The sequence below is a fragment of the Montipora capricornis genome, chromosome 6 (assembly GCF_036669925.1).
Source record: "Montipora capricornis isolate CH-2021 chromosome 6, ASM3666992v2, whole genome shotgun sequence".
NCBI lineage: Eukaryota > Metazoa > Cnidaria > Anthozoa > Scleractinia > Acroporidae > Montipora > Montipora capricornis.
This window is the reverse complement of record NC_090888.1, coordinates 62,615,941-62,643,440: the sequence shown is the minus strand read 5'-3', so window position 1 is coordinate 62,643,440 and position 27,500 is coordinate 62,615,941. Positions and strand designations below refer to the sequence as shown.

Genomic DNA, 27,500 nt, shown 5'->3' with positions numbered 1-27,500 from the left:
GACAGGGTAACAGCACTTCAAGAATCTGACCCACCCACTTTACATTGCGCGCCCACATTACTTTAGTTGCCATTTTCAGGGCCCCCGAAACTCGGAATTCTATGACTGTTCGAAGTAATCTGTTTCCATCGGGTATCAAGTGGGGTATATAATTCTGTTTTCCACGAGAAAATAAGCTGTGTTTATTAGAATTTCAGTTTCTAGTCTTATTTATGTATTACTCTCTCGGAACATGTTATGGAGTGGAAACCGAATCGTTGTTGAACCATCTATACTCTTGGAATAGCAGCGAAGATTACCGCAATTGGGAATTCCTCGAGGAACAGAGGACGTTTTACGGCTGAAACAATCAGAATCAGTGAATTAACATTTCTGGAACATTCCCGGATAACAACAACAACAAAGGCGCGCAATGTAAAGTGGGTGGGTCAGATTATTTAATATGATCATACTAAAATAGCAAATCAATCCTTTACTTCATTCTTAAAATTCTTACGATGAACGGGTTCTTGGTAGGGATACTTGAAGTTGCGGGAGCTGATTGTAACATCTGTGACAAAAACAAACAAACAAACAAATGAACAAACAGTGCAATTTTATCGATACGGTATTAACAAATGCTAAAATACATATCTGATTGCTTCAGCAAAATATTGACACTGCACTTCCCGGACACAGAGACGGAGCGACACCTATTTAACATCCCAATTAACTGAAGCAAACGAGAAAATCCGCAAACGAATGTGTATTTCGTACTTTCTAAAGATGAAACTTCCTTTTAAGGTGAAACTGTTAATGATGATCGAAACAATTGTTGTGATGATGTTGATGACGATTATGATGATGATGATGATGATTCACGGCGTTAGACGATATGCTTCACTGACAGCTCCAGTTGAGGGAGTTGAAAAAGATCCGAGTCGAACCTACGACTTGCCGAATATTAATTCGGATGCTCTACCACTGAGCAATAGGAGGCTAGTCTCCCCGAGCCAAAATCGAAAAGCAAATCTCTTCCACAAGCGATTTATTGAGGAGACAAAATTTGAAGAATCCGGAGCCCATGGCAACAAAAAGTGCGGCTGAAAGGCTAAACAGAAAATTTAACACAAACCCCTCGGTTAGAATAAAATGAAGAATATTCGAGCTGGGATAACCCCACGTTCCGCACGACGATGAAACATCCATTAAATGCAATCTCACTAGGTAGGAAACATTTTAACTGACTATTCGTAACAAAAAACTTAACTGATTAGAGTGTAATGTGAAGTGCTAAGTTTCTACCCCGTATGAACCATGTGAGCGTTAGCCCTACTGATGGCCAACGTTTGCAAAAACGTAATCCTTCCCTGTACTTGTACATGTTCATTGCCGTGACTTTAAAGGGGCACTGACATGAGCTGCGCATGCTCGAGTTTGTTTGCTCTTGAGCCCACGGAAAATTCTAGCCGCCATCATGGATCCACGCGTGAGTAACTTATATTCGCCGGAGTTTCTCCTTTGTCCACCATGGCCCTCCCCAGTGGACACCATTTTGAATTTGTCGATTCAACTTGAAAAAAAGTTAACCTAACACTTTTCAAGTTTTCACAAGACGCTAGCGCATGAACTTCTCGTGACAGTTTCCCTCTAACATCTTCAGTTCCCACGGCCTGCTCCCGTCTGACCTTGTAGCTCAGTCGGTAGAGCAGCGGTGATCTAACCCGAAGGTAGCAGGTTCAATTCCCACCCTGGTCAGAGTTTTTTTGTCCTCGTGTGGGCCCATTTCCTTAAGTAGGGTTAACACTCACATGGTTCATGTGGGTTAGAAACTTAGTACTTCACATTACACTCTAATCCGTTAAGTCTGTTCAAATATAAGTGCTACACGGCCAACGTTTGCAAAAACGTAATCCTTCCCTGTATTCGTAACAAAGTTTCGTTGACTTTCACTGACAGAATCAGTGTTGATACCAAGAGGGGTGTTGTGAGTAAGATTGTCTACGTCCAGGGAAGCGTAGGATGTCTCTGTCTGAGTTACAGCATGGTGCTGAACTTTTTTACCGAGGTAAGGTGATCGCGGGTTTCTTCCCTAGTATGAAACTGAATATATTAGGGCGCGTTCGATTGACCGTATTCCGGAATAAGAATACTTAGAGTGATGATTAAAACGGTATGTTTGGCGCGTTTCGAAGCAGCAAGGATAATAAAAATATGTTCAAAATAGCATTTTAGCAGATGTTTGACAATTTGAATGTGAATCTCCGGAAAAACGAAGGATTTCTAAGTGATATTCCATGTATTCCTATTCCGGATTACGGTCAATCGAACGCACCCTTAGAAAGAAGCGTTGAAGCAAAAGTGCATTGTACCTGATTAAAAGGACGGAAATACGTCGTAAACACTTGCTTGATCTTTCTCCGAATAAATTCGTCTCGTTTAAAGTCCAGGCACGCCAGACCCTGTAGAAACTGTACACAAAACAAGTCAGTGGCAACGTTTTTTCTTTGAGACTATTCTTAGGAATGGACGCCTACTCATGTTTGTCAATTTGGAAAAGAAATAAATGGTTCAGTGGTTTCTGAAGGAAGTGTGGTTAATCAAGGCGAAATTTGGTTTTATCTCACGAGTTTACAAAGGTCAGGAGCTGGTGATTAGGAGCGTACAACAGGCTCTTTGCATGACCTTGTCACGTGACCTTGTCAATCATAAAAAAAAAGGTCTTTGGTACAAAATAGATGCCAGAAATGGAAAGAGCGTGATGAAATTAGTAAGGATGTCAATTTTGAGGCCACTGACATTTATGTGAGAGATTTTACAGTGATTTTAATGCTAAAAGATTTACTGAGATTTATATGAAAAACAGCTACTGAATGGCAAACCTTTGCCATCCAGCAGCCACACAATTCTCTCAAGTTTTCAAACTTTCAAAGCGCTCTAAAATCACGCACTTAAAAGTCAGTGGCCTGAAACTTGACGTTCTTAGTAATTTCATCACGCTCTTTCCATTTTTGGCATCTATTTTGTACCACGTGAGGTCATACAAAAGGCCTACTTCATTGTATTTGTTGAACGGCGTTTTTACAGACCGAGTTATTTTTAGATTGATTTTCCCCTGAAACCTTCGTCTATTGGCTTTGATCATGAAAGGTTAACCGTCGAAACGTCAGCTGTCGAATCATTGTTACGGTGGTTAATTTACCTTCGGTATAATTACATAGGTGATTAATGAAAATTCTCTGCGCTGATTGGTTGTACTTGAGGTGATTATTACGGGATAATCACCTAAATGGTTTTTTTCAAAATGACCGCAAGCCGTTTCGTCGAGGTCACAGACGAAGAAATTAATTGTTTTAAAGAAAATGCATATTTTTCAAATAATCACCTACGTAATTATACTAAAACAATTATTGACCTCAGGCGAGGTGAATATCGGTGAATAAAAACCTCGACTTCACCGATATTCACCTCGCCTTCGGCGAATAATTGTTAAGTATCAAATCATATTGAAAAGAAATACCCTGAAAAGATCGAACGCTAATCGCCACGGAGTCTCAAAAGAAATTGCTGTGTGGATTCTTGGTGTAGTTCAGTGAAATGGGCAGGAGCCTGACATTAGAGCTGTTTTCAATTGAGTGTCGAAAGTAACTAGCGAATTGCTTTGGTTTATGATTACTTCACTCAGTGATTGGTTGAAAGTTCTCGCGCCACTTTTTCAACCAAAGAGAAGTGAAACCAAAAACCTATCGTTGCTCGCGCGTGCACATGTTCCCGCGCTTTGGGTCGGCTACGTGTAATTATTTCGAGTTTTCAATGGTTTACTGGATTGTCTGCGTCCTTTTTGATTGGATAAAGTAATTACTTTGGTTTTGGTTTTACGACACTCGATCGAAACTCGCTCTATTTGTGCGATTAAACTACAATAAATAATACTAATAATCAGTAATGACGTTGATGATGATGATGATGATGATGATGATGATGATGATGATGATGATGATGATGATGGTGATTAGAGTGATGTGATTGGCTCGCTACCCAAGCCAAAAACAAAAGACTAAATAGTTGAAAAAATGACTTACACTTAAAAACAGTAGAAGATGCCTATAATACCAAATAATAGCAGGCAACTGGTGCCGCTACACTACTGGATGATTAAGCGGCAATGCAGACAGCACGTAATGCTGCAGCACTTGAATAGCACTCACAATCGAGTTTCGCTGTTTCGCACCGTTTTCTGCACTAGCTTGCAATGATTACTCATCATGCAACTTGGTGCGTTATTCCTTCCCTAGAGACGGTACCCTGCGGGTTATATTACCTGATGGAGGTGGGTTTTAATGCACTGCATGACGAGCGGGGCCACTGGTTTCTTGCTGTTAGGCAAGGGAAGAGCAAATTGATCCAACAGCCGTGGAAAAAGACAACGTGGCTGGGTCTACAGATTTAAAAATACAGCACTATGAGGGCGATACGACATTTCCTCGTCCTAGAACTAAAAATCGGACGTTTGTGGAGATAATGGTAACGTCAGTTGTTGTGGTGTTGTGTTTGAAGATCACATTAAAAAAATGGTGTCCAGGTAACTGTCTGACACAGCACTGCGAGGAACGACAAGTAAGGTTGCTTCGAAAAGTTATTTCCCTCTAAGGATATACGGGAGAAACCCTTGAGACCATGGAAACTTGTTGCTGTGTGCTTTCGTAGGTCATACCGCACAAACTACATAAAGTCTACGACTGCGAATGACACTAATAATGACAATGACAATAAAAAATAACAGAGCTCACTTCCCAGAGAATTACATTGAGAAGAAACAGGACCGCCGTTTGTATGTTTGGGGGCAGAAGAAACGAAAAAGTTTTGAAAAACCTGATTCGACTTTGTATTCAAGCTGAACATTTTATAATGATTGAAAAGAAATGAACGAGAGAGCCGGGATTAGTTCGAATGAACTTGGCATCGACGATTGCTATGGCGTCACGGCGAGCAGGTGTCTTGCATTACCTGCTCAAAATTGATTAAGATTGTTCTCTCCCCCCCCCCCCACTCCCCATCTCCCTGAACAGAAAATATCCCAGTGCATTTCCGACAAACAAATACATGAAACTCCTTTGATTATCTCATCTCCATCACAAAACCTCCTTACCTTACTGTAAATAATTTTATAGCAGTCCTTTGCCAGTAGTCCAGCAACGTGATACGCCAACCTAAAGATCAATTAAGACTAGCTAATAAGTGCGACTTAAAGGCAAATAAAAGTGCAAAAGGCAAGGAAACGGCGTTCACACGTATAACGCAAACGCAAGGAAGGTGACTGTGGTGATTGTATAGTGGGTTGCCTGTGTAACCTACGCTACTGGGGAAATACAAAATGGCGGATTGAAAACATGTACGTCTTTCTTTCCTTTGTATAATTCACCCGCATAGAGGTACAGTCTGGAGTATACACAGTACAGTGAGATACCCGGGCAAAGTCACACAAGTCTTTTTTCCATGATTGAGAACCAGGCTAGCGCTATTTTGGGTTCAACTTCCACTGTGATTACATGAAACATGTGTCATTACCATGCGCGAGCCAGGTTCACGCGTATGGAAATTTCAAGCCCAAGCACAAATGGGTAGAAGTGCACGAAAATGGAAAACACAATTCTAGGTCGACGCTTTCCCGCTTCGCTGAGTGCGAGCTGCGTTGCGCAGATAGTCTACACGTAAGTTCAAAATCTCCAAATAAAAAAAAAATTGCATTTTTAACTCCGCTAACGTAATTGATTAATTTAGTTCTCTACCTTAAAAGATCTGGAGGTCCTGCCTTTTTGAGCGCGGGATCGACATACTTCATGACGTCACCAAGATATTTTTGCACCTTTTCCCGAAACTGGATTGACTCCTCAAACTTGGTCTGTGAGAATTAAAAGAACAATCGCATGTCTAAAAGACATTGAGTTGGGAGGACTTAATGTAATTCTTGACGGTCAAATAAGTTGGAAATTTTACACTGATGCCACGATTGCTTGCGGCTTGCGTTTTGTCACGTGATCTTGATGACGACGGAAGCTCTTGGTGAGAAATTTTCGCCATTCTACGTCAGTCAATCCCACTGTGGACCTCTTTTTTTTGTTGGAAGACTGGTCCTTAGAGCTCTAGTGCCACTGCGCTAGATCGGGAACAAGTTTCCAAGTGTGTTGGTGTTTTTCCCATCATTTCTCGCTGCTTTAGAGCGTGTAATCATGACATAACTCTTAACACAATCCTGAATAGTGTCATTTTAAATGCTCGTTTTAGTGTGGCAAGAATCATTAATTTTCCTCACCAAAAGGGAAAAATGGCGGCCCAGGGCAACAATAAAAAGCTGAAGTGAAGTATCAGTGCTCTCCCCAGTTCCAAATCCAGCCTGAAAAATTATAAATACGTTGGAAGAAAGATCAAAGTCAAAAAAACAACATTCAGAATTAAGCAGGTTTGTTATCACAAATTCCAAACAAAAGGAGCACGCTATTAAAGAGCCGATTAATTGCGGCACTAAAATTGCTGAAACGAAATTGCAGTGTGCTTAAAGGGGCTATGCCACGCAAAATAATGATAAGAAGATAAGAAGTAAGAGTTCCGAACAGGAGGGAACTAATAAGAGGTCTTAATATATATGGCTTGTGTTTGTAGCCGATATAACGCGCGCTCTGATTGGCTAATTGTGACTGAATTGTAGGGCATTATTCTCCCGTAATGCCCACGGGCCGATTACGGGCTTGAAAAAGGTAATTAAAGGTAATTAAAAAGCCATATAATAAACTACTCACTAACCGAGCTAGCTCGAGCCGCACTGGGGAATATTGGCCCTCGGTCGTTTTTGTACGGACCTCGCTGCGCTCGGTCCGCACTGCCACGACCTCGGGCCAATATTCCCCAGTAAGGCCCTCGCGCTCGGTTAGTAAGAAGTTAAAATTGGATTTTCTTTCACGAATGCAATCTCTTCGCTCCCCTATTAAATAGCATTCAGCCTGTAGTACCTGATGCCTTAATATCGCTTTCATCTCAGGCAGCTTAGCAACAGCTCTGTTGAAAGAACAAAAAGACAGCAAATCGTCAAATCCAATTCCCTTAAACCTTCATGATAAGTACAGTAAGGTTCCAGTACCTGGTAAATTGTCCAACTTCTTGCCTTTATTTTGTTTTTGGCCTTCAGGCTAATACAGGCTGGCCAAATACGTACTATCGACAAGAGTCCTCCAGGAGGAAGAATCTGGTATCAGGTTTTGTCCCCATTAGCATCAGAAAAGTGTCCAAATTTTTGAACCAGGTTTCGCGAGAAAATAAACAATAGACCAAATCGGAAAACTCAATGTTGTACTAAATTCAAATCTCCCGGGGTTAACATTCTTTGTGTATTGCATCTGCGTTATAATCTAGCACTCACATTTAAATGGCGTGGAAATACGTGGAACAAAAGGTTCTATTCCCAAAGGAATTGAATTAGGTACAACATTGGGTTAGCCGATTTTGTCTATCTCTTATTTTGCCGCAAAACTTGGTTTAAAAAGAGACAATTTGCTGACGCTGATGGGGACTACACCAATTTGAGTAAATCTTACTGCTGAAAGATGGACTCTTGTTATCAAAGTCATCAGCCCCGAAACTCTATGCCCTATTCTTCACGAAAAATGTGTGGTTTTCCTTAACGTTCACCAGGGTTAACATCAAGGGTTCTAAGATGCGGCCTACGGTTTTTAGTTCCTATTGGAGGAGGCTTGAGAGTCCTTTTCAGATTCGTCAGATTCGCCAACACGGCTAACCACCATGCATTGAAGTAATTTACATACATTTGGCGATTTGACAAGAATTTGCCATATTTGCCAAAATCGTCAAATTCGCCAACATGACTGGCCACCATGTATTGAACTAATTTACATAAATTTGGCAATTTGACAAAATTTCGCCACAATCGACATATTTGCCAAAATGGTCAAATTGTTGCCGATATTTTGTTATTTTGCCAATTTTGTTATTGTATCGTTTCTGGACATAAGTGCTTATCAGAGGTTTGAGAGTCTAACCATTTGCCAATGTTACAAACTAAGGCACCACTTTCTCTGGAGTGACGTCAACATCCTTAGTGCTATCAAGATGCTCAAACAACTGACCCAACCAGTCGAGCCCCAGCTAAGCAATCAAGCATTTTCGCCTAACTCCCTGCCTGCTTAATTAACACCGTGATGTAACGTCGTGGTACGTTCCGCACAGCTTTTAAGAACTGAAGGGGAGGAGGGTGGTACCTTGAGAATTCAGTTAGACCGTCATGAGAGGGTGGAAGCTGAACCAAACATCTGAACCAAACATGAATAACAGATTCTTCCAAATGTTCCGCTTCAATGGCAGTGAATGCATCTGATGAAGGTAAGATATGGCCCAGGAATCGACAGCAAAAGCTGAAGGAGATAACATGAACCAAATAACACTATTTGCTTTTTAAAAGGAGACAATAACAGGGTACACTTTCATGTACCGGACTAACTAAAATGGCGCAAGACAAAACAATCATTGTTAGTAAAATTACAAGGCGATTATTGAAAATTCTCTGCGCTCATTGGTTGCAATTGAGGTGATTATCACGCGATAATCACCTAAGCGGTTTTTGCAAAATAGCCGCAAGACGTTTTGTCAAGGTAATAGATGAAGAAATTAATTGTTTTAAAGGAAATGCATATTTTTCAAATAGTCACCTATGTAATAGGCCATTTCCGTGTTTATGTCTGCCTCCTCTTCAAAGCGAATCTAAATCATATGTAAAGTAGAACTAATAACCATCACAAAAACCTCGCGCTTAAACTCGCTTTGAAGAGGAGGCAGACATGAACTCGAAAATGGTCTATTATACTAAAACAATTATTCACCTCAGGCTCGGTGAATATCGGTGAATAAAAACCCCGATGGATATTTACCTCGCCTTCGGCGAATACTTGTTAATTATTCCACTTAGGAATTTCTGAACAACTATTGTCATATTTGCTAATAACATAATACGAATCCAGAATCCTGAAGCCACGGCCGCGCCTAACTTAACCACTTGACTTCTACAACAGCGCATGAGCAGACTTCAAAAGCCCAATGTGTTAACGTCAACAATCAGATGAGATGAAGTGAAAGATATAATACTCGACAGATCTTGCAATTGTAAATACCCCATCAAATTTTCGTGAATATATACATCTTATTCGATGGTTTAGCATATAATACGCGCGGACATTTTGCGAGTCGCGTAGTATTTTTCCGAGCCCCGCAGGGGCGAGGAAAAATACCAGCAATGAGCAAAATGTCCGCGCGTATTATATGCTAAACCATCGAATAAGAGATTTATTATTCCACTAAATTCTCAGGCTTTGTAACACGCGCGTTCTCTTGACCAAATATGGTAAAATGGCGTAATAGTGGAATAATAATATATGATATGAATGTGAGATATAGATGGCTTGCAATCAACCTCCGGAGACACAGATGGGAACAACAGGGACGAGCAATAGGCGCTAATGAGAGATCTTTTGTTTTCGTCCACCAACATGGCGACGATGACGTCACGTGAAAACCACCTATAGTAGGCCACTTGTGTGTCACTTGGCATTGTGTATCTAAAGTAAGGAATGACCATTCCATAATTTAGATACAGATTCCTAAAGAAGGTAACATTTGAAATGCAATGAGATTTTAAGAAGTAAAAAAGTGCATGTTGATATTGTAATTCTATACCTGGCGGGTATATCATCCGGAATTCCAAGCTCTCGAAAAAGGTTGATAAATGACACGCCCGGTAGCACTGCAACTTCTCCAGGATACCTGAAACAAAAATGATCTTATTCAGCAATCGTGGACAAAACGAGTTGAGACCCTGTTTTCTTTTAAACTTCTGGACCATAACTTCAAAAGCAGGACAAGAATGTCCCCTCCCCGATCTACCCAAGACAATGTTGTTTAGCAGATAGCCAAATAACTCATCCATGTCTCAATTTTTTTTTCGGAGGGGGAGGGAGAGCGGTAATATCGAGATTTACTTTACACAACAAAAGCTTTTTTAGTTACGGACAAGAAAGTTAACAATGACTCAACAATTTTGTCCCAGGATTGTAGCTTGTTTATCATTTTTTAGGTCTTGCTCAATAACTGTGGCTAATAGACCATTTTACGGATACGGCGGCCATTTTGAAATCCATTGTTTCAAATAGCTATTATGGGGTTCTAAGGAGGCAAATGCATACTAATTTGTCCCCTTGGAATCCCATAATAGCTATTTGAAACAATGGATTTCAAAATGGCCGCCGCATCCGTAAAATGGTCTATGGCAAATATGCAGAAAAATTAAAAAGGTTTCATCGATTTTAGTCAAAACAAATTTGGTTTTATCAACGGAGTTGATAATGTAAATTGGCCATCGTACAGATATTCTAAAAGCTGACGTTTCGAGCGTTAGCCCTTCGTCAGAGCGAATCGACTACTTCCCCACCGACGCAGCACCACAGTTTCTTTAAAAACTACCCCCCTTCATTCGTTTAGTCCAAACAGCCGATTTCAGCCTGCCGTTCGCTTTTCCGCAAGTCAGGCGCTTAACCTCGTACCATTATTAGTAACCAAGCCAACCTTTTGGCATTAACTAGACCTCGTCCAAATTGTTGAATTAGGAACCAAGAATTTGAATTTGTCCGTTCTCCTACGCACGGAGTGCGTCCCTATGTTTCACCTTTCCAATGCTGCAAGAGTGAACACGGCGAGGGTGTCTGCAAGGGGACTGGACAAATACTGAATACACTGTGCGTCATTCACCAAGCTTCTCACGTGACAAAACATGTACTTCCACATGCCACTCGTGGGGTCTGAATAAAAATAAAACAATTATTATGTTCGACGCGTAAACTAGGCAAGACGAAGAATTTATCAACGCTGTCCCTTTTTTTTACATTCACCACTTTAAGCTTCGCATTGAGGAGTTACACTTTTTTTTTTGTTTTGGCGCGAGAGAGTATTATATCTGACAAGTGCATTTCGCACATAAGCACTGTGCTGTTGGTTTCAGCTATCCAAAACCCAAGGATGAACGTAAAAATAAGTGAAACAGCCTTTCTCAAAAAATTATCTCACGGCCACATTGGCAGACATTTCCGAGAGCCCGCCCTCTTATAAGAACACTTTAAAATTTTTGCAAAGGTTTAGTGTTAAGCCGAGATCTCGGACACCAAGACAGCCCGGCCAACCGGGCTGGCTCGGTAAATGAAAACAAATTCAACCAACCAGGCACAATCCGTTATATATTCGATTATGATTTATTCCTGTTCTGTTACCTGAACCTTCCTTTCTCCTTTTGGACCTTTGCCTGAAAACGAAAAAGGAATAACTGATACCCACAAAAAATATATTGAACTGATCTCACTCAAGCGAACCATGAAAAAGGCCTACTGACAAAAAAGTGTGCAGAAGAAAATTTGCTTGGGACACCAAAATGTCCTTCGTCTCAAAAGTCCTTCTCTCTTAAAGGATGGTTGACGTTTTTTTGGAAACTTGCGAGAAAGACTGTGGGACAATAGACGTGAGTCTATACGTGTCAAATGCAAGGTGTACAGGGCGACAGTGCTAGCTACTCTATTGCACGGTGCTGACACTTGGACTATCTAGAGTGTGTCCTCGAGCCACCATGAACATCTCGTGGAGGGACAAGGTTAGCAACAAGGACGTTTTGAGCGGTGCAGGACTACCATCGACGGAAGATAAACTGATACAGATGAATTTGAGATGGCTTGGACATGTTGAGAGGATGGATCACGACCGTCTCCTTTGGCAGCTGCTCTACTCGCAGCTCCGCGAAAGGAAACGCAATCAGGGAAGACCAAGGCTGAGATCTAACGACGCTTTAAAAGAAAACTGAAGATTAAGGATATAGACAAGGACAGATAGCAACATGTGGCAGGAGACAGAGCTATGTGGCGGAGTTTAATGCGACCACTCCTTTATTCAATATGGCGCCGATGCTAATTTCCCTTTCGTTAACATTTTTGACGGTCGATGCCGGTAAATACTTGTTTTCATATCTCAAAGTGCCCTTGTACGTGAGGGGCCTGGGGTGGCGGTAGGGGGTGAAGGGTACAATAGCTGAAACAACCCAAACCTTTACAAAAATGCTAACCTTAGGCCTCATGAAACAATATGCTTTAGATAATGTTTAGGCCTAAGGTTAGCATTTTTGTATGGGTTTGGGTTGTTGCAGTTTTGTAGTTCCAGGCCCCTCACGTCCAAGGGCACTTTGAGACATGGAAACAAGTCTTTACCGTCGATGCCATTCTTAGTAACCAAGCCTTTTTATTCGGTTAGCTTTCAATTCTTGGGTGTCACTCACGTGATCAACAGCCATGTTTTTCAACGAAAACCAAAGAAGACGTTAGCATATAATAGCTTTCAATTCCTGGAGGATTGGATCGGGACACTAACATGGCCGCCATTTCATTGTTTGGGGACACCAACATGGCGGCCGTGACGTCATGTGAAATCCAAGAATAGAGTATGTGCACGGCGGCCATGTTGGAGGACCAAAACAATTAAAGATATTTGCATAAAAATAACATTTATTCCCCAAAGGAATATCATTCTTTTGTTTCGGTCCTCCAATATGGCCGCCGTGCACATACTCTATTGTTAGGATTAGCTTCAATTAAATACTTTAAAATTTTCCATTTGAAGTCGCTGTCTCTGTAGTGTAGAGGTTTAGTGCCTTTGCTTTTAAGCAACAGAACCAAGTTCGACATCGTTCGATCAACTTTTTCTAATTTATTTTTTCTCAGTTTTTTTAATTCTAAGTGACATACGCTGCTAATCTAGTCCTAGATGAGGTATTTTTTTCTTCATTTGCAAACAACAAACTTAACAGTGAAAATTGTCCTTAGTCTCGTCCACATGGCATCGCTTGTTTACGAAAGAGAAAATTGCGGCGCCGATGACAAAACGTGCAAACCTCCTATAGGCCACTTTGGAAAATACCATGATAATCTTTGTTTGTCCCCCCAAATTTTGCATAACCATTGTTTCCAGTTTCTCTTGCGACTTACAATGGTCCCAAGAAAAAACAAAAACAATGCTTATTCAAAATTTGGGGAGACAAACAAAGAGTATTATGGTATTTTCCAAAGTGGCCTAATAATTCAGATTACGGCCCGGCGGCTGGTTGCTAATGTTACGTCATCTCTGCCATTGTGGAAAGCAAACTATAGATCTCTCTCTAGCTGTTTTCGCTCGTCTTCCAGGATTTGTAGGTTCGACATTTCACAATTGGCACGGAAGGCCACTAAGAATTTTATTATGGCTTATACTAGAGAAGTTGCTTGCCATGGGGAGATCCTTCGGGATGAAAATCACCAAGACTTACATCAATGATGAGAGGGTTGTCTGCACAAAGGTTAGCAAACATCGCAGCTCGTTATCACGGCAGTAACGAAACAGGAATTGGAATCCATCACCTGAAAAGTAACAAAGCTCAAGGATTAAACCTGTGAGCTGCTTCCGAAAATGACAAACAGCGCCGAGAAAAATATTCTTAATCGATGAGCCGTTAGAACCAGACACAACAGGTATCTAAAGCTACCACAAAGGTAACGGAAACGGAAAAGCAAAGAAACCATATATATTTCAGGAGTAAAAGTCTCGCGCTGCACGTGCGACATACGGTTTAGTACATTTGTGCACCGAACTCTGCAAAACAACAGCTTGAAATTACCGAATTTAATCTCAGTAATTATGACTTACGAAGACCAAAAGCTTTTATTCCTAACATTAATTTTAGCTCAAGTAAAGCTATGATCTTCGCAGTTATGGACACAATTTTAGCAATTCTGTAGAGAAGCCTAAGCTATGAACCAACTGAGCTTTGAAGCCACTGATGTTGGCCTGCCACTGACCTTAGCCTGACCACTGACGTTGGCCTGACCAGCTCCCAACGTCACCGGCTTCATAAATTCACAGCTCAGTTGGTTAGAGCGTCGCACCGGTATCGCGCGGTCACGGGTTCAAACCCCGTTGAAGTCCTGAAATTTTCAGGTTTTTCTCCGCAATTGCTAAAATTGTGTCCATAACTGCTAGGATCATAGCTTTACTTGATTTCATATCCGCAGTTCAGTATATGATTTACTTCATATATCATTTCGTTCATTGATTAATTTAACTGTAGGATATATTTTACCAATATTGTGCAAAGCTAACAAGATGGAATGATCGAGTGAAAAGTCACTATTGCACTTTGATTCAATTCCTGCGCCCTATCCCTGGGGCAAAGCTCGCTTGTGTTTCTAAATTACTCACAAACCTAAAAGTTTGTTTTCAGATAGGTCCTGTTTGTTCTTGTGCTCAAATACATCTTGCGCGCTGTCCAAGTAGAGTGTAATAAGTTTCCAGTTGTTTTTGTGATGATTCTTATCGCCCGTGAAACTTTCGGTGTACTCACTGAAACAAAAATAAGTCTCTGAGGTTATGCTGTAAGCCCAAAAGATTGGATTTTATTAGCGACACAAGCATCAGCACAGGCAACATACGTTGACCCATCAACTTGAGAATCAAATCATCAGGACGCTACTGAACATGCCCAAGTCATTGCTGGCGCTTATGCTAGTGTTGCATGTTGAACCACGCCCAATCACGGTTTAATGACCAATCGACAAGACCCAAAATAATAAAATAATAACAGACGGTTCTATAGGACAAGGTGAGGGCGTTAGCACTGTTAACGCCGAGTTACAATAATCGAAAGGTATCTCAGTTAAAAAAAGTTTAAAGTCAATGAGGGAATAACAAGGCCAGGCGGCATCATATCAAATTTGTACTACTAGGAAAGAGTGGCAATTGTCCTTATACGAGAAGTCTGAAAAGTGCTCCCCAAACTTTTTTCTCTGTTATTTCAAGACGCTGACTGTTGGTCCAGCGGACAGTATGAATAAACAACCTCCAGTGTTGTACTAACTACGACATCTCGTTTTGAGCCAAAGTAGTCAAGGGAGACATCGACTTCTGGGCCTTACCCTCTCGTCTTCGTAATGTCTTATAATAAAACAACGACGGTGAACACTTATCTTCTATCTCACCTGGCAACAGTCGCAAAATTCTGTGACAATCTTTCGGCCAAGTAACTAAAGTCAACATTCTTTTCCTTGTATATAAGTACCAAAGCAAACAAACCTGAAATTATAGGCCAGCATAAACACCAAATCAGATCAACTTTAGCCAAAAATGTATAATGCTATACCAAAAAAGAGCGTTAGCTTAATCACAAGAATCATAGATATGGACTTAATTGTTGTCTTAGCGTCTAGCATATATGGAGTTTGTGCTAATTGGGGACACCTAGACAGACAACAAAGAGATTTAGCATTGCGTCTACGGGCAAACGTCTGGATGAAATTTGCGTTTTGCCAAAAATCAAAGAAACTTTTTTGATTTTTCTATTATTTAACAATTATTCCATAAGCGCGGGTTGGATATGATTGTAAATAGCCATAGAGGCGCGTAGCCCCGAGTTTGCTACAACCAGACTCATATCCAACAAGTGTGAATGGAATAATTGCTTTATTAAATTTTCATTTTATTCTGAACCCTCGTACACTTGGAAATTCAAGCCAATCAGCTTCCAGCTTGGCAGAACTTGACGTAATCCGTTTCCATATTAGGTCATACGGTATATGAGCTCAGCGATAACCGAGATTGAGTGATACAATCAGAAGGATGGAAACGCAATATCCGAGGCACAAAATTAAATAGTTACATGCAGGAGAGAATTTTCATCCTTCCACGAAAAGCAGCAGACTTCCGTGTGCTAGATCTCTCTGTTATGTTGATGCTTATTTCGCATGTGCAAACCAGCCTTGTCACCACCAGTAGGCGTCTGTCGTAATGGCTTGCGAATGGAGGTCTTTTCTTTGACAATGCGCTCAAGCATACCCTTTTTGAGCCCATTTATCATAAGACGGGAAAATCCCAAACGTTTACGGATTTTACTGTTTTCCAATCGTCCAACGTTTCACCAACATTCGGCAAACTGTCGGGCGTCGGTCTCGGTTTCTTTGTCGAGGGGGGACTCTGTGTTGGATCGAAGCAATAGCAATGTTTCCAGTTTCTCTTGGGATTTACAATGGTCCCAACATAAAATAAAAACAATGCTTATGTAAAATTTTGGGGGGCAAACAAAGAGTACTATGGTATTTTTGAAAGTGGCTTATTTAGAGAATTAGTAAGGGGTTGACATTGTTCCGACGTTACCAACGGTACTAATTTGAGTTTTTATATTGTTATCTCTGACGACAATACATGAATGATTGCGGTCGCATTAGGGAGTTAACATCGGTGTTAAAATCAAGTTTTTATTGTTCATTGTTCCCCTAGGGATTCAAAACACCAGAGAGTTGAGTGTCAACACCAGTGTTACACTGTGTTTCAAGTGTGACCGCAAACAATGTGAGGTATGAGAGCGAATCCCCACGCCCCATGATAATAACCTGAAATTTATTATAAGACTGCGCCCATTTTTATATGTTGTTCCCATGTTCGCGTGGCCCACTTTCACACCAACTGACCAATAAGGTGTCGCCTTTGAAATAACCACGAAGTGTGACAGAAGTAATGACAGATTTCACGTAATTTTCATCGAAATGGCGCTAAATGTAGGGGATACGCTCTCTTGAGGCCGTGCAGCTCAGTGGTTAGGGCGCTTGCCTTGAGATCCGGAGATCCCGGGCTCAAGACACGTTCTGACCACTCGTTGAATTTGTTCCAGGTAGTCCCTGGTTCAATTTCCTGGCTGCACTTGTAAATAGCCAACTGGTTTGCCTCCGGCCAGTTGGGATTCTTCGTGAGTTGTTCTGTTCAATGCTCGGAGATATTAGCTACTAGCTCCATAAAAAATAAAAAAAAAAAGTGAATAATGATACTTACTTACTTTCCGGCTTTAGTCACCTTCCACTACATGGATATAAGATGTGTTCCCTGCTAGCAGAGGTCGCTTTTCTTTTGCGTTTGCTGGGCTGACGATTACGGGAAAAGAGACCTCTGCCATTGGTCGAAACTCACTTTGATCCAACCGCCGTCCACAACCTTGGACGACACTCTTCAAACCGCATGCGCCATGATATGTTTGCTGACTGTGACTTGAGCCAGCTATGTCCCGCTCATTCCTTTACAGTAAATCCGCTGTTGTTAAATGAGCCCACAAAACATGAAAGTATCACGTGAGGGTTCGATCGCTAAGTAATCGCCGCGCATGCTCAACACAGCGAGTTTCGATCCATAGACCTTTTTGCAGATACGGCGGCCATTTTGATTTCTATTGTTTCGAAAGACATTATGGGATGCTCAGGGGGCAAATTAATATGTATTTGCCCCCTGGGCATCCCATAATAGCTATTTGAAACAATACAAATCAAGATAGCCACCGTATCTGCAAAAAGGTCTATGGCAGCGGTCTCTTTTCCCGTACTCGTCAACCCAGCGAATGCAAAAGAGAAGAGATCTCTGCTAGCAGGGAATGAGATGTGTCGGGAAATACATACAGTTCTGGTTTTCCCGTTACGATTGCGAGAGGAGCCCATAACCAGGAGCCTCCTTATGCACTATATCCTCCAGGTGGTCTGGTGACGTAATTTGGAGGAATGGGAAGAAAAATTATAACGCCGTATTCCACAACCGTGCGCGGCCTTGGGTGTTGTTTCCATGCAAACTCCCTGCAGTATTTCCAACGCCAAAACTCAACAGATCATTCCGTGTCTCCCACATTTCCTGTTACTGAATGAACAATCAAGTAGAACCGACGAGTCCTAACCTTGCCTCTGCCATGTTGAATTCGAAAATAAGGCCGCGCGCGGTTGTGGGATACGGCGTTAAAATTTTTCTCCCCAGTCCTCCGAATTACGTCACCAGATCACCTGGCTTGAGTCAACCTCATGTTTGCGCGTATCTGTCTATTTTTAGCACTAACTCTTCAGCAGGAGACTCACATTTACATCAAGTTACATCAATCACGATTTGCACAATCAGCATACATTGTTTGCTCTATCTTTGTCTTCGTTCAACAATAACTTTATTCTAATTGGTCATTCTAAACAGTGCATGTAGGGCCGAAGAACTCATGGCGTTCTAAAAATAGAAATATACGCGCAAAGGTTGACTCAGGGCTTGTATGGGAAGAGGCAAGCTCCTACCCAAGGGCTCCTAGATTGCGATCATTTCAGATGATCGAGGGCGTCTAGGATTTCCAGTTTTAAAAAGTCGGCAAGATCATGGGACGGTCAAAACAGCGTAAAATTACGATCGTCTGGGATTCTCCTGACATGTGAAACCTAGGTTTACGGCAACGAAGGGGACAACTTACCTTTCCACACACAGGTTTTCTTGTCGTGTTGCATTTTGCCGAAGTCCAAAAAATCAAGGAAAGAACACATCTTGTTTGCCTGAGAGAGGAGAGGCAACAAAATTGGTTCACCTCTTGAGAAAAGCTCTAAAATATCAGAGATTTGGCAGCACACCAAGCAATGAAATATTAAAATATTGGAAAAGATAAATGACGTTTTGCTAATAGCCCCTTTCAGATAAGATCTATAATAATAGATCTTTTCTGAATTTACAAAAGCCTTTTTCCCAATAAGAACCATTTGCGACGTCCATCCCATTAAAATCTGTTTCATTCATGTGCAAAGTAGAGCTATCGCAAAAAATTCCGCACTTTGCCTTGTTTTCAAAAGAATTCATGGAAGAATTCATGAAAGAATTCAAGAAGAGAATTCATGAAAGAATTCAAGAAGGATGGCCTGATGAGGAGAAACAAGGACAGTACACAGCGGTCGAGTCCCGACAAGAGACAAAATCAGAGTTGAGCCAATTTCGTTCTGATTTTTAAAATTCCATTAACTAAACCATTAGGAGACTTTCGAATCACCGGTATCAAAGTTCTCCGCGCGACCATCGTGCAAACAAGAGAGGCCTCTTACCACATCCTCCAGGTCTGCCACACACGACAAAGTCAGAAAAAGACTGATGAATTGATGAAGTCCCGTACTGTTCAGCTCTTCCATACGCCGTTTGTGAAACTTGGAGTAGAATCTTAAATAGAGAAAATGCATACTTCTCCTGAATTAAACAACAGCACCGTACGTTGCAGCCCGCGCGTGGTCAGTTTAGTTTAGACTAGTTTATGACCCGTGTGTGAGGCAGGAGGGCCACAAATTCACCCGGAACAATAAAGGACAGTAACTAACAACGCGCCCCGAGAAGATATGTATTATATTTCCAGATCTCTGAACTAAGCAACAACAACAACTGAAATTGAGGTGCCGTTCTGTTGAGCACAGAACGCTAAATAGGCCAATTACAGCTCGCGTTCAATCAGAGGTATAATAATGATCAACTTAAGTTAAACATAATGCCATCCACATTTTAAAGGCTTCCTCATGGTGTAAAGCAACCGCAACTGATACTTTGTTAATTAACAATTAGACCCGTAGCCCTTGCGGGCTACGGGTCAATAGACAATGAGGCGAAGCCGAATGGGCTATTGACCCGTGGCCCTTGAGGGCGAAGGGTCTAATTGTTTTAGTATCACCCAACTAGTCGGACAGAAAAGACAATAATAAAGTTAGCAAATGCAAGTTGAAGAAGTATTTACTTGGGAATAAAACGAAAGAAAGCGTCACGCTTTTCGCTACTCAAGGACTATTAATAATAGTCCTCTAGTAGCGTAGCCAATCAAAATGCCGGATTTGCATTAGTCCACTAGTTGGGTGGTACTAAATATAGTTAGCACGAAGTGAGACCAACAGAATAGAGGCCGAAACATTGCGAACCGAATAATTTATAACTTATAATTTGCTGTCATTCCTGACCAGGACAAGAAAGAACTTTTTAAATAAGACTATTGTGAGCAAAAAGGTTAAATTGGAAAAGAAAACAAACAGCGGTTACAAACATTTTCATTTTATACTTGACGTTTCGTATGTTGCAGCATACATCATCAGAAGTGACGGTTAAAAACTGTTACACAGAATTTTAAAAAACTAGAGCGAGGAACTGGTGACTAGTTAAAAAGTGTGATAACAAAATCGTAACTTCCGGTAGTCGATTCTTCCGGAAGAAATTAATAAAGAAAAAGCTTCTCACTACCAATGTTTTCATTGAGAGAGGGTTTTAAGTCACTGATTAATAGCGTTTCTTTAATTTTACATTGCATGTCGGACTTCCCAGTTGCGAGGATTTCAAAATGGTCCCATTTGATGTTATGACCGGTAGAAATTGTATGGTCTGCAACAGCAGAGGCGTGGCCGACTTGTGTAAGAGCTTTGAAATGCTCGGACTTCCTGTCATGCAATCTTCTTTTTGTTTTGCCGATGTAGAAGGAATCACAGTCCCAACAACTGGCTTTGTATACTATTTTTGATCTTTGAGAACGACTGAAACGATCTTTGTAGGGAAAAAAAGACTTAATCCTGCAAGTGTTTTGAAAAATAACCCTAAGATTGACACAGCCATAAAACTTACTAATACAAGATTTAACACGTCGAGTAAGAGCTTCACTTTGAAAGCCCAAAAAAGGCAAGACAAGAATGATATCTTTCTTAGGAACAGTGGTGGCAGGTTCAGCAGACCTGTTTTTTTGTCTGTTCAAAACATCATTAATGTTGTAACAAAGGACGCCTCTTGGGTAACCATTTTGAAGGAGAGTGTTCTTGAGATCGAAGAGAGTCGACTGTAACAAGGAAGAACTCGAGCAGATGCGTAAGCAGCGATAGGTGAGGGTGCGGATTAAATTTATTTTATACTTTCTAGGAGTGAAAGAGTCCCACTTGGTGTAGAGGCCAGTGAAAGTTGTTTTGCGATGCACTGTTGTTGTGAAATTGTTGAGATTGCGCTTAATGCGGACATCTAAAAATGGAATCTCCTGGTTTTCTTCAAGTTCCATTGTAAATTTGATGTTAGGATGTCTGGTGTTAAGAAAATGCAGAAAACTGGCCGCAGTGGCTTCACTGTCGAACAAAGAAAATGTGTCATCCACATATCTAAACCAAATGGAGGGACGAGAATCTACATTAGCCAACCATTTCTGTTCAAAGTCACACATGAAAATGTTAGCTAATACTGGGCCTAGCGGAGACCCCATTGCAACGCCATCGATTTGGTCGTAATGGCGTTGCAATGGGGTCTCCGCTAGGCCCAGTATTAGCTAACATTTTCATGTGTGACTTTGAACAGAAATGGTTGGCTAATGTAGATTCTCGTCCCTCCATTTGGTTTAGATATGTGGATGACACATTTTCTTTGTTCGACAGTGAAGCCACTGCGGCCAGTTTTCTGCATTTTCTTAACACCAGACATCCTAACATCAAATTTACAATGGAACTTGAAGAAAACCAGGAGATTCCATTTTTAGATGTCCGCATTAAGCGCAATCTCAACAATTTCACAACAACAGTGCATCGCAAAACAACTTTCACTGGCCTCTACACCAAGTGGGACTCTTTCACTCCTAGAAAGTATAAAATAAATTTAATCCGCACCCTCACCTATCGCTGCTTACGCATCTGCTCGAGTTCTTCCTTGTTACAGTCGACTCTCTTCGATCTCAAGAACACTCTCCTTCAAAATGGTTACCCAAGAGGCGTCCTTTGTTACAACATTAATGATGTTTTGAACAGACAAAAAAACAGGTCTGCTGAACCTGCCACCACTGTTCCTAAGAAAGATATCATTCTTGTCTTGCCTTTTTTGGGCTTTCAAAGTGAAGCTCTTACTCGACGTGTTAAATCTTGTATTAGTAAGTTTTATGGCTGTGTCAATCTTAGGGTTATTTTTCAAAACACTTGCAGGATTAAGTCTTTTTTTCCCTACAAAGATCGTTTCAGTCGTTCTCAAAGATCAAAAATAGTATACAAAGCCAGTTGTTGGGACTGTGATTCCTTCTACATCGGCAAAACAAAAAGAAGATTGCATGACAGGAAGTCCGAGCATTTCAAAGCTCTTACACAAGTCGGCCACGCCTCTGCTGTTGCAGACCATACAATTTCTACCGGTCATAACATCAAATGGGACCATTTTGAAATCCTCGCAACTGGGAAGTCCGACATGCAATGTAAAATTAAAGAAACGCTATTAATCAGTGACTTAAAACCCTCTCTCAATGAAAACATTGGTAGTGAGAAGCTTTTTCTTTATTAATTTCTTCCGGAAGAATCGACTACCGGAAGTTACGATTTTGTTATCACACTTTTTAACTAGTCACCAGTTCCTCGCTCTAGTTTTTTAAAATTCTGTGTAACAGTTTTTAACCGTCACTTCTGATGATGTATGCTGCAACATACGAAACGTCAAGTATAAAATGAAAATGTTTGTAACCGCTGTTTGTTTTCTTTTCCTGTTGAAATTGAAATGGCCAAAGGACAAAAGTATTTATAAATTGGAAAAGCTATAAAAAAAAGTCTTCACGGGATTTGAAAGGCGGTCACTGAAATGCCAACAAAGACGTGCCGCTCTTTGAGCGCGGTGATTACAAACAATTATTGGATGAAACCCATGCGTACAGGCGCATGGATAAGGTAAGTTGGTAGTATTGGATGAGGTTCCTGTGACAGGACAAGGCAAAGCATTCGGCTAATTCCTCTTGTCATTGCCTCAATTTTTCGGATAATGATCACAAAAAGTAAATCCACTATCTGTTACATTGCACAATGTTTTAGAGGTAAGCGACAAAAGGATTGGTAGTTTTTTAAGTACGGAACATTTGAGATCAACTTTGGCGCCTCTTGTCGTGGGTAGCACACCCTCTTTTCGTAAAGACATTTTAAAATATACTGTGTCCTATCGCGACGCACTTAGCGTCAATGGTTTGTGACACTGACTCACCCTAAATAAACTTTTTTCATTGACTATCTCGTGTAACTGAAGTCAGAAATTAAGAATATCGACAGCTATCATTTATAATAGACGTCCGCATCCTTCCTTCGCGCTTGGGCCATAAATCAACGGGAAAAAACGAGGATCCGTAACTTACAGTACGGACCGAGAAAACGAGGTTAGTAAGATATTTATTATATCTCTGAGGTTAACCGGCGCGCGGGCAAGGAAAGTAGTCAAAGTGAAGCGGAAGGTTCAACTGCCACAAAGAATGCCGTGCCAAAATCCCAAAAACTAAATCTTCTTGGCTGTTAAGTTTGAAATAGTTGCTTGCAAGATTCAAACAGTTTTCAGAAAAAGTTTATGCAACAGAAATGACATGAAAACTCGTTAGATGACGTTTTGTCGAAATTTTAAATTTAGCGGGCTGTACAGCGGGCCGTACTGTAGAATCCGGCCCGCTAATTTAGCCAATGACAGCGCGCGTACTATCTGATGGTACGCTCAGCCGGATGGATTATAAGGAAATAAAAATAGCACTTAAAATTATACTACAATAGATATATTCATTGAAATATACGTGCTACACGGCAGAGGTTGTAAAAAAACGTATCCTTTGTATAAAAAAAAACTATTGCTATGATTTTAAAATAAAATTGACCTGGACCTTCTGCCTCTTAATCGTAAACCACCACATTACGGGAAAGAGACTTCTTAGTAATCTCGAAGCCCTAACAAGAATCTGACTCAAAATAGTCCAAAGTTAGAGATCCAGTATTTAAGAAATCCTTCATTAAGGGGGGTGACTCTTAACTAGCAAACCGTTGCTATGGACCCCTTCAAATAGTCATTTCTCGAATTCCTTTCACTCGACAGTTATCCTTTTTTTCCACGTGTGTTCTATTTAACATTCTTTTGTCTGCTTCCACTCACAACCATATTTGGTAAATCAAGTGACCAAAACAGTAAATGCCTAAAAACTCAGCGAATTAACTCTGTTCTTCTCAAATTTCCAACGCAACAGTATGAGAACATTCTAACACAAAATCTGTAGCATGGGTTTTAAAAGAAATCATAACTCAAAAAAAAACATCAAGTCGTAAAGCCCTCGTTTGATACACTTTTCAAAATATCAGCTTCTTTTTTTGTCCAAATAGAAATTCCATGCTACAGTTTACGCAAAATGACGCGACGGTTCCCATCCGGTGAAAAAACCGCCGCTTACTTTCGTTTCCTGAGAGCTTTTACCTGTTTTTCACTGAAATTCACGGCAGAGGATTCGGACTAGATGCGCATGCGCCTTCTGATTAAAGTGACGTCAGATTTCCAATGAAAAAGTTACTTCAAAGAATCATCCAAGTAACCTTTTTGTAGGGCTCTTGACTAAAAAGCTTCCTTAGCACCATTACCTTTCTGTAGTTAAGATATATTGTTGCATATCCAACAAAGACATCTCGTAAAGCTGTTCCAAAGAGAGAGTGCAAATACCGAAAAAAAAAAGACTGCTGTCTAATACGGATCTTAGTCCGCAGTGAAACCAGCAGGAGGAAGTTACTCCAGCTTTTATCTCTTGAATAACAATGTTTATCCGTTTTTGGACTTTGAGAGGAAAACTAATTACTCGTGAATTAGCCCCGCGCGGTTTCGTTTGGGTTTCCTCGCTATTTTCATCTTCACTTTTCAAACGAAAATGTTAGACACATTCTGTTAAAACACCTAATGAAATGTCCAGCACTATTGTCACAACATCGCAACTATTCTTCGCCCGCGTGAGCCTTATAATGCAGGGTAAAAACTAATAAAATAAAATGAATGGGAAGAAAGTTTAAACAATGAACTTCAGCAACTATATTGCGGTTGAGAAGTCTTTCGATTGCACTGGAAGGTGTAATTACGTAGTGACATTCTCAAAACATCATTTCACCTGCTGTGAATTTCAAAAAGTTGGCTTAGCATCTTTCATTTATCCATAACACGACAAGTAATCAAGATTTGGGTTTCATTTCATTTTGAAAACAACTCGGATACGATCGCAATCTGAACTGAAGTTAACTTTAAATTAAAAAAAACTAAACAAAGCCTGCGTGTCGCGATTATTTATACAGATGACAATGGAATGGCACAAAAACTACTTGATGATTTTTCTCGGAAGAAAACTTAACAACAAAACAGGAAGTTTTCGTATTGTTCCGGTTTTAAAACCTTTGATTAATAAAGGAGCTTGTACTCAAGCTCATGCAAACGAAGCTGTAGTTTGCTGCATGGTGTGAGGACCGACGGCTTGTAACCTCTCCATAAACGTACAAGTCGCTTTTTCAATGGCTACTAATTTCTCGTACGAGTATTTATCCTTGACTGATTCAGCCACAGAGTACTACTATACTACGTGCCTTCAACGGCAAAGACATCTCGCACAAAACAAGCTCCCCGTAATAGCAATTTCTGTGTTGAACGTTCTTCCTTGCCTCGTAGCACTAGGGGGAAATTCAGCGATTTTAATCGCAATTTGCAAAACCCGCTCTTTGCATTTACCAGCGTACATTTTGCTAGCAAGCCTCGCGGCGTCTGATTTTGGCGTTGGGTTCATAGCACAGCCGGCGTTCACAGCTTTCCTTCTCTTGGGAGTGCATGGCTTTTCGCCTTCGTATGTGTTTCTGTGCAAATACTTTGTTAATATAACATCTTCCTTTCTTTGCACAATTTCGTTTCTCAACGTGACAGCCATCGGACTTGACCGACTCCTAGCGCTTCAATTACATTTGAGATACACTTCCGTCGTGAACAGCTCACGAGCAAAAGTGGTGGCGATAAGCATCTGGTCGTGCGGTGCATTCTCGTCAATTTTCTGGCACTGGGAATCTTTCATGCAACTGACTCTGATACCAGGAATAATCGCATTTGTTTTGCTTTCAAACTTTGTCATTTACCTGAAAATTTACTTCATTGTTCGCCGCCATCAAATACAGATCTGCCAGATTCAACCGCAAGTGAATAATGGAAATATTTTGAGCCGGATTAGACTGAAGAATTCTGCGGCCAACACATTTCAAGTCTACATATTAATGGTCTGTTGCTTTATACCTTACGTCATGCTAAACTTAATTGGGAATTACACCTTTACCGCTTATTACACAACAAGTACGGTGATTTTCCTAAATTCATCCCTAAATCCTTTTGTGTATTACTGGCGACTTCGAGAAGTACGTTTTGCCGTAAAACGACTCCTCCGTCGTTGAGAATTGAGACTAAAACTTGGAAGCGTTCGAACTCGAATAGGCAAGGGTCCACTGTGTATTCCTGGCCCAGTTATTCGAAGGGTTGACGGCGCTAAACGAACCGCCATCAAAACGAATTATAAAATACAATAAAAACGTTCTCTAGCTAAGAGTTTTAAAAGGAACATAAGCTTTCGGCTGTCGATCTACAGCCTTCCAAGAAAAAAACATGAAATGTAAATTAGTGAAATATATGCAAAAAAGAAAGGCGAGATAAAAATGATAAGAACAAAGTAAAAGTATGAAAAAAAGTGGCTATTCTTTAAAAAGAATGCTACACTCATTGGGAATCGGCTTAGAATTATTGTCAGCATACTTGGTAGCAGAGGTGTGCCAAGCCTCCAAATCAGTATAGCAATCTTTTTAAACAATAGCCACTTTTTTTTTCATACTTTTACTCTGTTCTTCTTATTATTTTTATCTCGCCTTTTTTGCATATATTTCACTAATTTACATTTCATGTTTTATCCGTGGAAGGCTGTAGATCGACAGCCGAAAGCGAAAGTTTTGCACCTGTCTTGCAAATTAAACGCCATCGATTTAAAAAATTGATGTCAGTTTTTCATGCGTCTGTCCTGTTATTGATCCCGAGTGGATCGGCAGACTACTTTGACAATGTTATGACGAAATTCATTGTCAATAGCAGGACAGACGCATGATCAATTTGTTTTTTACAATAACAAAAAAGGAGAGGGGTCAAAGCACGAGAAGAACACGAGACAAAAATGCGAGAAACTTCAATATGACGCGAGCAATATCGCGTCATTATCGCATAAATTATAAATTTTTGTGTCCGCCCGCTTAATGACAATAAAATTTAGCCAATGAGCGCGCGAGAATTTTGCAGTCATTGTAAAAAAAAAATCGATATTCTCCCACTAGACGAGTCGAGGAGCAAACGAATGCAAGTTTTGCTTAATTTTACGGTGCATTTAAAGCCAAATTGCTTAGAAGACATATCAAGATAAGTTCACTACAATAAGAAAGATACATCTTGCGAGAGAAAAACGTTAGAGATTAAGCAAGGCGTCGTAAAACGATTTGGGCGTTGGATTTGCATGCACATGCGCTGGATCTCAATTCCGCTCTGACCACTGACTAAATTTGTCTTCGGTTGCCTTGACTTCCTGCTAATTACGGTTTTTATTGAATTGTTACTATGAGATTGTTGAAGTATAGTATAGATGTGAACTAGATTTGATAGCTAAGTGCATTTTCTATCCTTTCAATGCATGTGGGCGGCCACCGGACACTAAGATGGTGCAAAGTTACCTTTTGAAGTGGCCATAGCAAAACTCTCACTTCTTTGTTTACTCCCCAAACATCGAACGAGCGCGCGGTGTGATAACCGCAAAATCGTTACAA

The 27,500-nt window shown here is 40.7% G+C and overlaps 1 protein-coding gene across 1 annotated transcript in view; it reads right to left on the bottom strand.

The window, feature by feature from the left end:
- Positions 1-27,500, bottom strand: part of LOC138052812 (protein MMS22-like) — a 71,825-nt gene that overhangs the window by 8,677 nt on the left and 35,648 nt on the right. The window contains exons 16-31 of the mRNA XM_068899400.1: positions 18,969-19,080; positions 18,353-18,431; positions 15,078-15,171; positions 14,306-14,442; positions 13,373-13,463; positions 11,301-11,332; positions 10,703-10,835; positions 9,718-9,804; positions 8,250-8,402; positions 6,987-7,032; positions 6,293-6,373; positions 5,769-5,881; positions 5,129-5,189; positions 4,301-4,417; positions 2,352-2,450; positions 497-550 (exon numbers count right to left, since the gene is read on the bottom strand). Coding sequence (XP_068755501.1) covers positions 497-550; positions 2,352-2,450; positions 4,301-4,417; positions 5,129-5,189; positions 5,769-5,881; positions 6,293-6,373; positions 6,987-7,032; positions 8,250-8,402; positions 9,718-9,804; positions 10,703-10,835; positions 11,301-11,332; positions 13,373-13,463; positions 14,306-14,442; positions 15,078-15,171; positions 18,353-18,431; positions 18,969-19,080 — 1,489 coding nt within the window. The remainder of the gene's footprint in view (positions 1-496; positions 551-2,351; positions 2,451-4,300; positions 4,418-5,128; positions 5,190-5,768; positions 5,882-6,292; positions 6,374-6,986; positions 7,033-8,249; positions 8,403-9,717; positions 9,805-10,702; positions 10,836-11,300; positions 11,333-13,372; positions 13,464-14,305; positions 14,443-15,077; positions 15,172-18,352; positions 18,432-18,968; positions 19,081-27,500) is intronic.